The 12681-nt window shown below is 49.6% G+C and overlaps 1 protein-coding gene and 1 non-coding gene across 2 annotated transcripts in view; both read left to right on the forward strand.

The window, feature by feature from the left end:
- Window positions 1-12681, forward strand: part of LOC105498150 (V-set and immunoglobulin domain containing 8) — a 24918-nt gene continuing 12237 nt past the window's right edge. Inside the window, exons 1-6 of the mRNA XM_071082792.1 lie at window positions 1-455; window positions 901-1102; window positions 1226-1447; window positions 2538-2657; window positions 3099-3297; window positions 4192-4461. Of these exons, the coding sequence (XP_070938893.1) occupies window positions 414-455; window positions 901-1102; window positions 1226-1447; window positions 2538-2657; window positions 3099-3297; window positions 4192-4461 (1055 nt within the window). The 5' untranslated portion in view covers window positions 1-413. The remainder of the gene's footprint in view (window positions 456-900; window positions 1103-1225; window positions 1448-2537; window positions 2658-3098; window positions 3298-4191; window positions 4462-12681) is intronic.
- On the forward strand, window positions 7234-7300 carry LOC112429537 (small nucleolar RNA SNORD64). The gene has a single exon (XR_003021829.1). It is a non-coding gene; the product is annotated as a small nucleolar RNA SNORD64 (small nucleolar RNA).

Consider the following 12681-nt stretch of genomic DNA (forward strand, 5'->3'; position numbering starts at 1 on the left):
CATATGTGTACATATTCATACATGCATATAATCATATATACATACAAGCATACCTAACAGCTACATATATAACAGCTACATGTATAGCTGCTATATGCCTAAGACAATTCATGCACACACACATACACACCCACTAAGAGCAGCCCTCCTTTTTATGAAAGCACCCCTGACCTCTGGGTGCAGTGAACAGAGAATATGAAGGGAAGGGCTGACATTGACTCCTCCTGAAGCCCTGGTTCTGCTCCTACCACCCCATCTTCTCTGCCCTCCCCCTAGCACTGCTGTCTGCTGTGCGGATCAACGGGGATGGACAGGAGGTCCTGTACCTGGCAGAAGGTGATAATGTGAGGCTGGGCTGCCCCTACGTCCTGGACCCTGAGGACTATGGTCCCAATGGGCTGGACATCGAGTGGATGCAGGTCAACTCAGACCCCGCCCACCACCGAGAGAACGTGGTGAGTGCTGGGCACAGGGATCTCCTTCCTCTGTGCTTCATGATGTCTACCTGTTGGACAGCCAACATCCCAAGGGGAGAAGACTGACTTTGAACCTCCCCCAAGGCCTCTCAGGGAATGAGGCAATGGGGATGAGAGCTCTGCAATTGTGATTTAAGCTAGCCAGTCAGTCTATGTCCTCCCATCCCATTCTAAAGGGAAGATAAGGTGTAGTCTCTGCCTTCAAAAAGTTCCCAGTCTGACCATATATTTTTCCAAGTGCTTGATCTCACCTGATCTCACCAGTTCTGTAAGAGGTCAGTGGCTCAGGCATCATTATTCTCATTTTTTTCAGCTGAGAAAACAGAGTCTCAGAGAAGTTCAGTGAATTGCCCAAAGCAGCCAACCCACATGGCCCTCCTTGGCCCTGCCTGTTTCACCACCTGTTTTCCTCTTCTTTTCACAGTTCCTTAGTTATCAGGACAAGAGGATCAACCATGGCAACCTTCCCCATCTGCAGCAGAGGGTCCGCTTTGCAGCCTCAGACCCAAGCCAGTACGATGCCTCCATCAACCTCATGAACCTGCAGGTATCTGATACAGCCACCTATGAGTGCCGGGTGAAGAAGACCACCATGGCCACCCGGAAGGTCATTGTTACTGTCCAAGGTATGGCCAGACTCCTCTGAGCTCCTCTTTCCCTGGCTTCAGAGCCAAGGGCAGCTTGGCCACCTTGAGCCTGGCTCTGTCTCTTGGCTGGGCCCTGGCTTACCATTGTCTGCCTCCTTGCAGCACGACCTGCAGTGCCCATGTGCTGGACTGAGGGCCACATGACACATGGCAACGATGTGGTACTGAAGTGCTATGCCAATGGGGGCTCCCAGCCCCTCTCCTACAAGTGGGCCAAGATCAGTGGGCACCATTACCCCTATCGAGCTGGGTCTTACACCTCCCAGCACAGCTACCACTCTGAGTTGTCCTACCAGGAGTCCTTCCACAGTTCCATAAACCAAGGTGAGAGGGCACTGGGCGAGGGTAGTGTGGGGATGAATGGAAGATCGGGGACTCTGGGATCTGTTGGGGTTTCCTTGGGTTATCAGTGCCATCAAATCCCCTGTGGGCGACCCTCCCTCTGGGCCTACCCCAGCAGCTGCTATTTTTTTTTTTTTTTTTTGGGACGGAGTTTCGCTCTTGTTGCCCAAACTGGAGTGCAATGGTGTGATCTTGGCTCACTCCGACCTCTGCCTCCCAGGTTCAAGTGATTCTTCTGCCTCAGCCTCCCGAGTAGCTGGGATTATGGGTACGTGCCACCATAACCAGCTAATTTTTTTTTATTTTTAGTAGAAATGGGGTTTCACCATTTTAGCCAGGCTGGTCTCAAACTCCTGACCTCAGGTGATCCGCCCACCTCAGCCTCCCAAAGTGCTAGGATTACAGGTGTGAGCCACCATGCCTGGCCCAGCAGCTGCTATTGAGAGGAGATGATAAGGCAAATGTGGAGAGTCAGTCAAAAGTACTATGGTGAATTTGGAGGGAGCATGGTCTCAGACAGAGCTGGGCTTGAATCCTGGCTGGGACACTGACTGGCTCCAAGTCTAAGGCAAGTGGCTTACCCTCCCTGTGCCTTAATTTCTTCATATATGGAAAGGGAATACTAATATATACCTTTCATGGTCATGAAAGCATTAAATGGGGGAGGTGTGTAAAGCTCCCAGTACATAGAGAAGCTGACAATATTCAGTCAAACAAAGAATAATAGAGCTAGGAGGAACCTTAGAGTTCCTCTTCCCCTGGCTTCCCCTGTCCTCACTGTACAAAGGAGACCAAGGCTCAGAGAGAGGATATATTTCCCTAAGGTCAGAGTGAATTAATGGTGTCTCTGTCTTGCTGCTGGGAGAGAGGTCCTTTCTTGCATCTCTTTCACAGCAGGGGAAAGGTGACTCACCTGGAGAGTGGAGTGTGTGTGTGTGTGTGTGTGTGTGTGGGCGTACACACATGCATAAGTCTTCCCTTCTTCCGGAGTGGGTGTCCCATCCCCCACCCCACAGGGACTGAGGTTGGGGTGTGAGCTCTGAGACCAGGTATTTCTGCACTTCACTTTCAGGCCTGAACAACGGGGACCTGGTGTTGAAGGATATCTCCAGAGCAGACGATGGGCTATATCAGTGCACAGTGGCCAACAACGTGGGCTACAGTGTTTGTGTGGTGGAGGTAAAGGTCTCAGGTAGGTGCAGCAGTCTAGAGGGCTGGGTGGTTGGGAGGGTTGAACTGGAGGAGGCTGGGCTCTAGTTTGGAGCCTTAGCTGCTTCTGCCTTTCCACTGCCATCCATTTGCCAGTGGGGGCTCCCAGCCCCTCTCCTATAAGTGGGCCAAGGTCAGTGGGTACAATTACCCCTACCGAGTTGGGTCTTACCTCTCCCAGCACAGCTTTCACTCTGTGCTCTAGAGCCCAGAGCGGCTGGAAGCCCTGGGAGAAGCATTCTGACACAAGGGGTTAACTTGCATCTCCCCATATCTTCCCCACTGGGTGTCCCAGGGCTAAGAGTCCCCCTGGGTCCCTCTCCCTCTTTCCCACTAACCCCTGCCCTGGCATCTCCTGGTGCTGGTCCCTCAGGCTCCTGCCAGGCTGTGAAAAAGCCTGACCTGCCTCCACTTCTCTCCACAGACTCCCGGCGTATAGGCATGATCATCGGCGCCATCCTGGGCTCTCTGCTCGCGCTGGGCTGCCTGGCCGTAGGCATTTGGGGGCTCGTCTGCTGCTGCTGCGGGGGCTCCGGGGCTGGCGGCGCCCGCGGTGCCTTCGGCTACGGCAACGGCGGCGGGGTCGGCGGAGGGGCCTGCGGCGACTTGGCTAGTGAGATCAGGTAAAACCTGATGCATGCTGCATGCTGCTGTGCGGCAGGGAACCGGCGCCCTGCCCACCTCACTCCTGCCTGCCACCGGCCGGCTGGGCCCCCCACCCCAACCCTGCCCGCCATCGCCACGGAGTGCTGGGACTGCGGCATGTCGACCTGCCACCCAACGCATGGCTTTTCCCTCCCTTTCCCACCCTAGTCTTCACCTCTGCTCCCTGCCTTCCATTTCCCTCCTATCTACGCACCTGTCTGTCTTGTCTAGACTGTAAGCTCCTGGAGGGCAGGGCCTATGTTTTTTCACGTTTCCCCTGTACTGCGCCGGTGAGAACTCTGACATGATTATTTAAGATGAACTAATAATAAGAATAGTGCTAATAACTTATATTAGAAGCAAACTAGAAATAAAAATAGAACAAGTCTAGTAGTGCTAATGATTGCAATGCCTCGGGGATGGAGGGAAAGACGGAGAAGACTGAGGGGCAGGATGTGAGAAAGAGAGAGATTGCTCGTACAAGGTCAGGGTTAGCTAAGGAAAGACGAAGAGGAAAAGCAGCTCCTTCTGGATCTCTATTTGAAGCGGTCGGCCGGCGAAACATCAGAAAGGGATTGGAGGGGCCTGGAGGGGGCTGCCTGCGGGGCTGTCCAGATACGCGTGGACAAGCCCTGTCTGGAGGATGGGGATGCTGGCCCCCGGACCGCTGCAGGGTCGCCGACCCAGGAAGGGGCACAAAGGAGAGTAGGTCCAGGCCGAGGGAGAGAGGAGGGCAGGTGGAGAGAGGCGAGGGCAGGTGGAGGGAGGCGCGGGAGACGAGAGGTTGCCAAGAGCCCTCGGCTCTGCCCAGGCCGTGCCCACGCCGCGCCGCGGAGCAGCCAGCTCACTCGCCCGCCTGTTGTTTTCCACAGAGAGGACGCCGTGGCGCCCGGGTGCAAGGCCAGCGGGCGCGGCAGCCGCGTCACCCACCTCCTGGGGTACCCGACGCAGAACGTCAGCCGCTCCCTGCGCCGCAAGTACGCGCCTCCGCCCTGCGGTGGCCCCGAGAACGTGGCCTTGGCGCCCTGCACCGCCGCCGCAGCCTGCGAAGCGGGCCCCTCCCCGGTCTACGTCAAAGTCAAGAGCGCGGAGCCGGCCGACTGCGCCGAGGGGCCGGTGCAGTGCAAGAACGGCCTCCTGGTGTGAGCGCGCGCGCCGGGCCGGGCTGCGCCCCGGCCGGGAGGAGGGCGCGGGGCTCTCTGTCCGCAGCTGGGGACACGTCAGGGCTGGGGCCGACCTCGCTCGCCCCAGGCTGCCAGGCGGCTGAGGGTGAAGGTATTTCCATAAGGAAATGCGTAGGGAGGCAGAGCTTCCTCCCCAAAAGTGGGAGGGGGCGGGCGAGGGCGGAGGAAGGCGATCCCGAGCCTTCTCCTCACCCCCGGGACCGAAGGTTCGGGGGAGAGGGAGGGAGGAGGCTGAGTGTCCTAGAGCGGCTGAGGCCGGAGGCCCGGAGTCCCCAGCCTAAGCAGAGGGCCCCGGGGGCCGGGTGGGTGGGGGTCTGTCTGGACAAATTGTTGTGTGTGTGAGGTCTGAACTCTGAGGCAGCAGTCTTAGCACAATAAAGAAACATTGAGACGGGAGTCCGAAGTGGCTGTCCGCGTTCCACGGAGGTTGGGCATGGGGTGGCTAGCCCTGCCCAGGGCCCGGGAGGGTTGCTTCTGTCGCTCCACCTCGACCCCGCCCCTCTCCTCCCTCCTGCTTAGATACCTGGCAGTCAGAGCTGGAAGGGGCCATCCAATGCTACTCCTTTCAACAACATACAAAGTGCAGGTAAACGGAAAACAAAGACAAAAAGAATTAGCTCAGAATCTCTATGACCGTAAAATAAACTATTTGAGGAACTGGCAAGGTGCAATACACTTGCCATTTCTAAATATTCAAAGTTTTACACGTCAAGATTTTCTGTTGAGAATAATGTGCTCTGAAGGTCTAGGGAGTCTTTGTATGTTGTTGAAAGCTAAAAGGAAACTAGTCCTTGGATCACAGAAGGCACAGGCACCCGGTGAAACAGAAACAAGGACATGTGAAAATAAGACTACCACCTGTTATATTAAAAAACTAAGTGCCACAGTTGTAGGGTGCTGGGTGAAGTGCAGGAAGGAGGGGGAATAATATTTATATAGCGAATATTATGGAACTCGGATAGTATGGTAAGTCCCTTCACCTAGATGCTGCTGGTGTTTTAGAACAATTTTTTTTTGTGTTTTTTTTTTTTTTTCACTTGTCTACAGTTGGTCAACTTGTGCAGAGCCCATCCACAGGAGATGTTTGAGAAATACCAAGTGAATAAATGTGGCAGCATTACTTTATGCTAGCAAAAAAAAGTTTTTAGATATTTTACAGTTACTACCTTATAATAGAATATTCTGTGGTTAGAATCTAGGCCTTTCTGAGATCCAGCTCCACACTCTTACACCCTGAAGTGGTCAGCCACTCCTAAATAGGGATTAATTGAGCTATTCAGTATTTACCAGCACTTGTTTTGTTAAACACCTTGTCGTGATATTTACAATGTATTTTGGGGGATGTTTTAGTCATTTTTGGTCCAAAAGTGGAAATCAATAAGCACTGTTTTTGTTAATAGGCATGAGACGTCCTCTCTTGTTTAGTGAGGTGGGGAGTGCTTAATCGAAGAGTAATGTTTGAGATAAAGTTCCAAGGATATATTTGCTAAGCAAACAGTAAATAAAGTGGGCAATGTTAGAGATGTTCCTTTGTTGATAAAGGTACCAGGTGGTCACACAGCAAGGAGGGGGATGCAGACAAGTAGACAAGCTCTACTAATCCTTCTTTGTTCGACATCATCTCTGTTGGGCATTGGAATCTACTTTCCTAATGCAATTCCCACTTGCCTATGACTTAAGAATTTTTAATATGGAATAGAAATGATTAATAGGAGAAGCTTGGCTGGATTAATTTCCTGTGCTGAGCAAGATTAAACTTAAAAAACTAGTTAGGTCCATCCTAAATGCCCAAGATTTAAGAAGGAACCTCATAGTTCAACTGGTATTTGATGAATGTGAATGATTTTGTATTTGATGAGCTCATGAGGACAACATAGTGATGCAGGGGAGTAGGTGTTTGTATATCTGAATTTTCTGGGCTGTCTGTTTCTCATTGTATATGTAATTTATTTGTATAACTATTTGTAGAGTTCATTTTAGTTAGATTATTTGTGCTTTGGTAGCAAAAATACATTTGAAAGGGTAAGTTCTTGAAGTCAGCAGTTTCATGTCTGCTATGAGACATGTATCAGGAAAAGTAGTGTGGGTTCTATTATTTCCATGCTAAAACTTGGCTGGTGTTACCTTACCACTTTGGTCCCTTGTTTCAAGGATGTTAGAACTTAGCTTAGACCTCCCTCAGAATCCTTTTGGACTTTGGGCTTCATTTGTTTGGCCTGCCTTGTTTTTATTTGGTCATCCTTCTTGATTCTTTCATACTATTTGTTTACACTTAACTCTGGAATATTTTGGTGGTTGTTTTCAATGTACTCTAGGTCTTTAAATTGGTTTGTAATGAATTATTGAGGAGAATAGCAAGTTGTTGACATTATATCTGACTGTAGTAACATTAGTATATTTCCATTTCAATTTGTTGGGCAATTTGCTCGTGAAAATATAAGATGTTATATTTAGTTCTACCAAAACCAGATCTCAATATTATTCTTCTGGCAGGTTGCTCTGTGTGTGTGTGTGTGTGTCTGTCTGTCTGTCTGTCTGTCTTTGATTTTTTTTCCTTCATATTTCCCCCTTAATTCGGTGTCAGTCAATACTGTCACTGTTTCACATCCATTGTCACATAAAACCAGTCATCTCATTCTCCCAGGCCCCCTGTCCTTGGGAAGGGATGTGCAGTCTGCAGGTATTAGTGATTTTACTTAGCTGCATGAGTTGCTGGGAAAGGCCTTGGCTGGATTTATAATGATCTGTGTTTACTGAGCATGATGAAGCAAAGTTCAATATTATTACTCTGAAGTCTGACCTAAAAAAAATCCTACTCCTTCACTATACAGATAGGGAAACTGAGGCCCCTCAGGCTGGACTTTAAATCCCCAATTCTACTTTTTCATTTTATTCTAGAAGGTCAGATGAGAGGAAACAGAGCTCTGTCATGGATGACCTCTAAATGTTCCCTGATGGTTCTTAGCATCCTTCTTTCTCTTCCCCTCATTGATCTATTCCTGACTTCTTTTATCTCTTTCAGAGGTATGCCTTCTTTCATAATAGCCAGGAAGGGATTCAGAGTCATACTCTCTGGTGTAGAAAGACCTTCAAGGCCAGCTAGCCCAGCTCCCCCTTTTGGTGGGAAGGGGATTGGCATTTATTGAGCACCTATTAAGTGTTAGGTGCTTTTCGATTTTTTGTCTTATTTATTCCTTACTTTAGTCCTATGAGGTTGTGTATTATCCCCATTATACAGATGAATAAACTGAGCCTCAGAGGGATTAGGTATCTTGACCAAGGCAACAAAGATAATAAAGATAATTCAGGATTTGATCTAGGCATGTTTGGTTCCAGGACAGCAGGCTGTTTCTCTGGTATTTGAATTCCTTCTATAGCATTCCTGACAAAGGGTATTCAACCTCTTCTTGACAACCTCCAGTGGCAGTCACTACCTTCCAAGGCAGGCCACTTGGCCTCTCACTGTCAATATTCAACAGAACATTTCTCTGGAACCCGGTTTTTGTCCCCATATAGCTTTTATCCCTTGATCCAAGTTCTACTCTTAGGGACCCCAGAGCATTGTATTTCTAATTCAGCTGCCTCTAGTGGACAAAGTGGTTGCACTCCATACAGGATGGCTGCAACAGGGACACAACTGGACACTTGTCTGGTCTAGTTGGTGGGAGGTGTTCAGAAGAGCACAGTACTTCAAGGTTGCTTCATTCTGCTTTCCTTTCCCCAGCTGCCTGCTTGTTGAGAGCCCAGCCTCTTTCTTCTCTCTTTGTCTCTTTTCTTTTGAGGAGAAGCTAGTCTTCCTCATTTTTCCTGCTCCTATTCTAGGGTCACAGGAGGTGTGGGGTGTGCATGGGCCTCAAAGTGTCTTTAGGAAGCCCCCAAACCCTTGTTAGTAACACATAACTAGGAAACCCTCAAGATGCCTTGGGTATTTGCAAAGGGGTGATGGCATTGCCAACTCTGCTTTTATAGAGCTTGCTGGGAGAGATGAGAGACAGTAATGAGGCAAAAGGAACTAGAGACAACTGTCCTGGGGGTGGGAAGGTGGGGAGTTCTTGGAAATGGGAAGGAAAGGACATTAAATAAGGAGAAGAGCGGGGAACTCCAGGAACCATTCATCCCTTCATTTATTTGGTCATATTTATGAGCACCTATAAGATGACTTGTCATAGATGAAGAGATCTTCAGCAGGGCACTGTGCCTGGCATACTTTTGCCCTAAGGCAGGGGATGATATAGGACGATGTGGAGAGGGTGCTCCCAGTCTGAGGAGCTTCCAGCTCAGCTTCCTGCAAGGTGCTGAGGGACAGAGGCAGCCAGCTGGCTGTGCAGGTCGTTGAATGATATCATCTTCCCCATTCCAGGAGCAAGGAAGCCATGATCAGACTTAGCCTCCATTTAGGGGGTGGGACCAGTGAGGCTCTGGCAAGAAAGGCTCACTAAAAAGCAGCAAGAGAGATTTTAGAGAGACTCTGAGAACAACTTGCTGTTAGGGTGAGTCAACAGGGAAGGTAGAGAGTTCCTAAATCCAATGCTGAGATCACAGTACTTACTTACAGTAACTGTACTTGTGACTGTAAGTAAGTCACTGTACTTGTGACAGACAGTCACTGTACCTACCACCCCAGGAGAATAAGGGAGGGAAGTTTCTGTTTCAACAATTTTGCTTCAGGGACACCTTGGTGTTTTTTGTTCATTTCTCCTGCATGAAACCTTGTTCAGTGCTGGAAGAGAGCACTTGTGGTGACGTATGTTCAACAGTGGCTTTGGGAGTAGGGTGTAGGGTGGGGTAGGGGCTGGGAAGCCCTGATTTATAGCCTTTGCTGATTTCCATGATGTCAATGCTTCCACTATGACTGAATTCAAGCTACCAACACGATGTGACTGGCATGGAATTGGGAGAAATGTTTGGTAGCACATGATTGTATGGTATTTCCATGATACAGATACAATGGAGGAAGTAAATAACTTTAAGAGCTTAGGTAATAGTGCACTGTAGTAAAGTCATCAGGAAGTGATGAATTTTGAGTACTTATCAACTTTGTTTTAATATCATTTAGTTATAAATGTATGTAATTTACTTTTTAATAATGGCTGCATTTAACAACTGGCTTGGAAAAGTTAGGTGGACCGTGTCATCCCAGGCAAGCAGAAGGCTGGGTACACAAGTGTTGCCTCAAGCATGGAAATCTCAAGTACATCTTGATTTTTCTCTATTTTTCTAGAGAGATGCAAACAGCACAAAGTTATGCTACTTCTATTAAATACTACCTAAATTGTCCTCATCCTACTTCCTAGTTCCACCTTTTCCATCTCTCCCCCACCTTGCTGGAGCTGAATTCTGGTTCCTCAGGTCACTGAAAAATTACTGAGAGAATTTATATCCCCTTGGTTCCGGGTTTCTCTTTCGGTAGCCATCAGAAACCTGCGTTGGCATCCAAAGAATTTGCATACATTTGTCTCCCAGGGCATCCAGCCATAGGAAATCTATTCAAGAAATGCTTGTGCGTCCTCATTGTCTCAGTTCCTTCTCTGACTCTCTCCCCAGGCTCTAGGAAGTCATCCTCTAGTCGTCTTCTCTTAAGCCCCTAATTCTCAAGACCATGAGTCATATGGAGTCCCAAGGAATTTTCTTCTGTGTGCTCCTCTTTGACTAACTATTACCACGCGTGCTGCTCAATTACATTTCACCTACTCTAGGCCCAGTCAAACTGTGGTGACTCTGGGGAGGGGTTAATAATAATAATAATTATTATTTTGCCTCACTGGAAACAAAGGAGTTTTGGGAATTACCCAATCATAATCCTTCCAGAGTTAGAAAAACTACTTCACTCCTATGGGTTTAGGTTGGGGCCTGCCTGGAGGCAGGGGACTGAATCTGTAGCCCTGTCCCCTAAGCTGCCCAGGGAGTCTCCTCATGGCTCGTTTCCCTGATTTGGTGGGAACCTGGGAAACCCCTGCTCTGGAGTTAACAGTTAACACTCTGGAGTTAACTCAAACATTCATTCAGCCCATCTGGGGTAACAATTTTATTGATTCCTGGTGTATGGAAACAAAACCAATTCCATTCAGTTCTTTGTAGTTAGGTTGGGAAGAATGTGCAGCAGAGGGGTGCATGGGGGATGTGGGAACTTGCAGACAAGGTGGGGATAGTGGCTGCTTTAGGGAATCTGGAGGAGCTGGGTGTGATCATTGTGGTTGCTGGTGGGGAGTGGACAGGATGGCCTTCTGCCACCCGTCTGTGGCCATTGCCCTCCCCAGTCTTCTTAGATGCATTTTAGCAGGATGGGCAGGATGGGACACTGAGCGCCAAGGAGGAGACTGAAGCCTTGACAAAGGCAGGACATCGAGCAGAGGAGGATGGGGTGAAACTGCTGATCACATTGTCACAGAGGCTGAGTTTGAGGTGATAGCGGACTCCTGTGTAGGTTTCTTGAGGAATTAAAGAAAGGAGGAGGAAGAAAACTTGTAGTACATGTTAGTAAGTTAGCCATGTTCCCATCTGCGAAGAAAAAAAGCCTCAGTTTTGGAGCTAGACAGATGTGAGTTTATAGTTATTTAATAAACTTTCAAAGCCTCAGTTTCTTTGTCTGTAAAGTGGAATAGTAATAGGGCTGTTTTGTGTGACAGGCATATTACAGAGCCTGGAACATACGGCTCAGCAAATGGTTGATCCTCAACCCTCCACATCCCTAGAATGTAATTTCATCTCCCCCTAGAATGTAATTTCATCTCCTACAAGAGGACAGGCCTGGAGGTACGGATCTAACCACACAGAGGTCAAGGGCAGAGGCTGGGGGAGTGGGAGGTCCACCGGGAGGAGAATAGAGAATGAAGAATGAAGCCTTGGGATTGAACTTGGAGATGGCTCACCATCTTGGGGAAGAGGCAAGGAGTCCAGGAAACCACCAGTAGAGAAGGAGGAAAACCAGGACTTGCCTCTGAGTCCTGGAATCCACAGGCAGGTGTGAATATTGACAGGAATCCTCATTAGTAATAATAATCCTAATGATAACAGGAAGCACCTGAAACACAAGCTCGGCAGGGTCACAGAGTCAGTCTGGGGATAAGCTGCCAGAATCCTCAGGGTGGCCCCCTGGGCCAGGGTGTACCCTCCCGTGCCCTTTCCCATCTGCCTGCCCTCAGTTCCTGGCACTCAGGTCCCCTATGGCCTCCCTCTGGGCCCAGGGCTCACTGTGGTGCCCTCTGTAGCCCTGACTTTGACAACCCCTCCCAGGTGGAGGGTCCCTCCTGAAGGGTTGCCACACAACTTTCCCAGAGCTGAGGAGGGACCTTCCTGGCAGGTGGGAGTTGGGGGGCACATAGATTTTCTTCACCGTTTTGGGGAGAATTCATTCAGCCTTGGAAGTGAATTTCTTCAGCCCAGTCCAGACCCCACTTCCGGCTTGCCTCCGGCCTGGGAAGCCTCCTCCTGTCAGTCCCCTCAGACGCCCCTGGTCTACGCCCCTCTTCTGCCTGGATGCCATCTGCAGCCTCGTGACTCTTCCCTGCAGTCGCTCACCTGAACTGGCTCCTGTGTCTCCCCAAACGTTGGGGTTGTGGCTCCAAGTCCCTGCCTCAGCCCCGTCCCCACCTCACCTCAGCTCTTTGCCAAGGCTGGTCCGTGAAACTCCCGTACCTTTCTCTCCTTGTCCTCTTTCTTCAGAAAGGCAGACTGGCCTTACCCTGTCCTCTTATCCCAGTCTCTTGCCTGCTCCCATACAGTGTTTGTTATCCTCACCCTGTCTTGGGAGTGTCCTGTTGTCCTCCCATCTCCATCAGACTAGAGTTCCCCTGAGAGCAGGGTCCATGTCTCTTCCCTTCTCAACATCTACTTTCTTGAGGGCTCAGAATGCCTCTCTGCGCTGACCTGTCCTAAAATTAGTGTGGTGGAGGAAGTTTGTATTAGAGACTCCTCCCTCAGCTTAGGAGTCTAATGACAATAGTTAATGCCTGTGGTTGCCTCAAGGACATGATGTGGAAAATGCCACATATATCCGCCCAGATCCTTCTCAGAGGTGCATGTGAACATTGCCCTCCCCAAGCGTGTTCATCACCTGGTGAGCAGAGTCAGCAAGGGCCTGGGGAACAGCCTCACTGGTGGTCTGGGCCTCCCAGGGGTAGGGCGTGGGCCATGCCAGGCTCAGCTCTATAGGACAGGTCATGGTTTAACAGACTCCGT

The sequence above is a fragment of the Macaca nemestrina genome, chromosome 1 (genome assembly GCF_043159975.1).
Source record: "Macaca nemestrina isolate mMacNem1 chromosome 1, mMacNem.hap1, whole genome shotgun sequence".
Taxonomy (NCBI): Eukaryota; Metazoa; Chordata; class Mammalia; order Primates; family Cercopithecidae; genus Macaca; species Macaca nemestrina.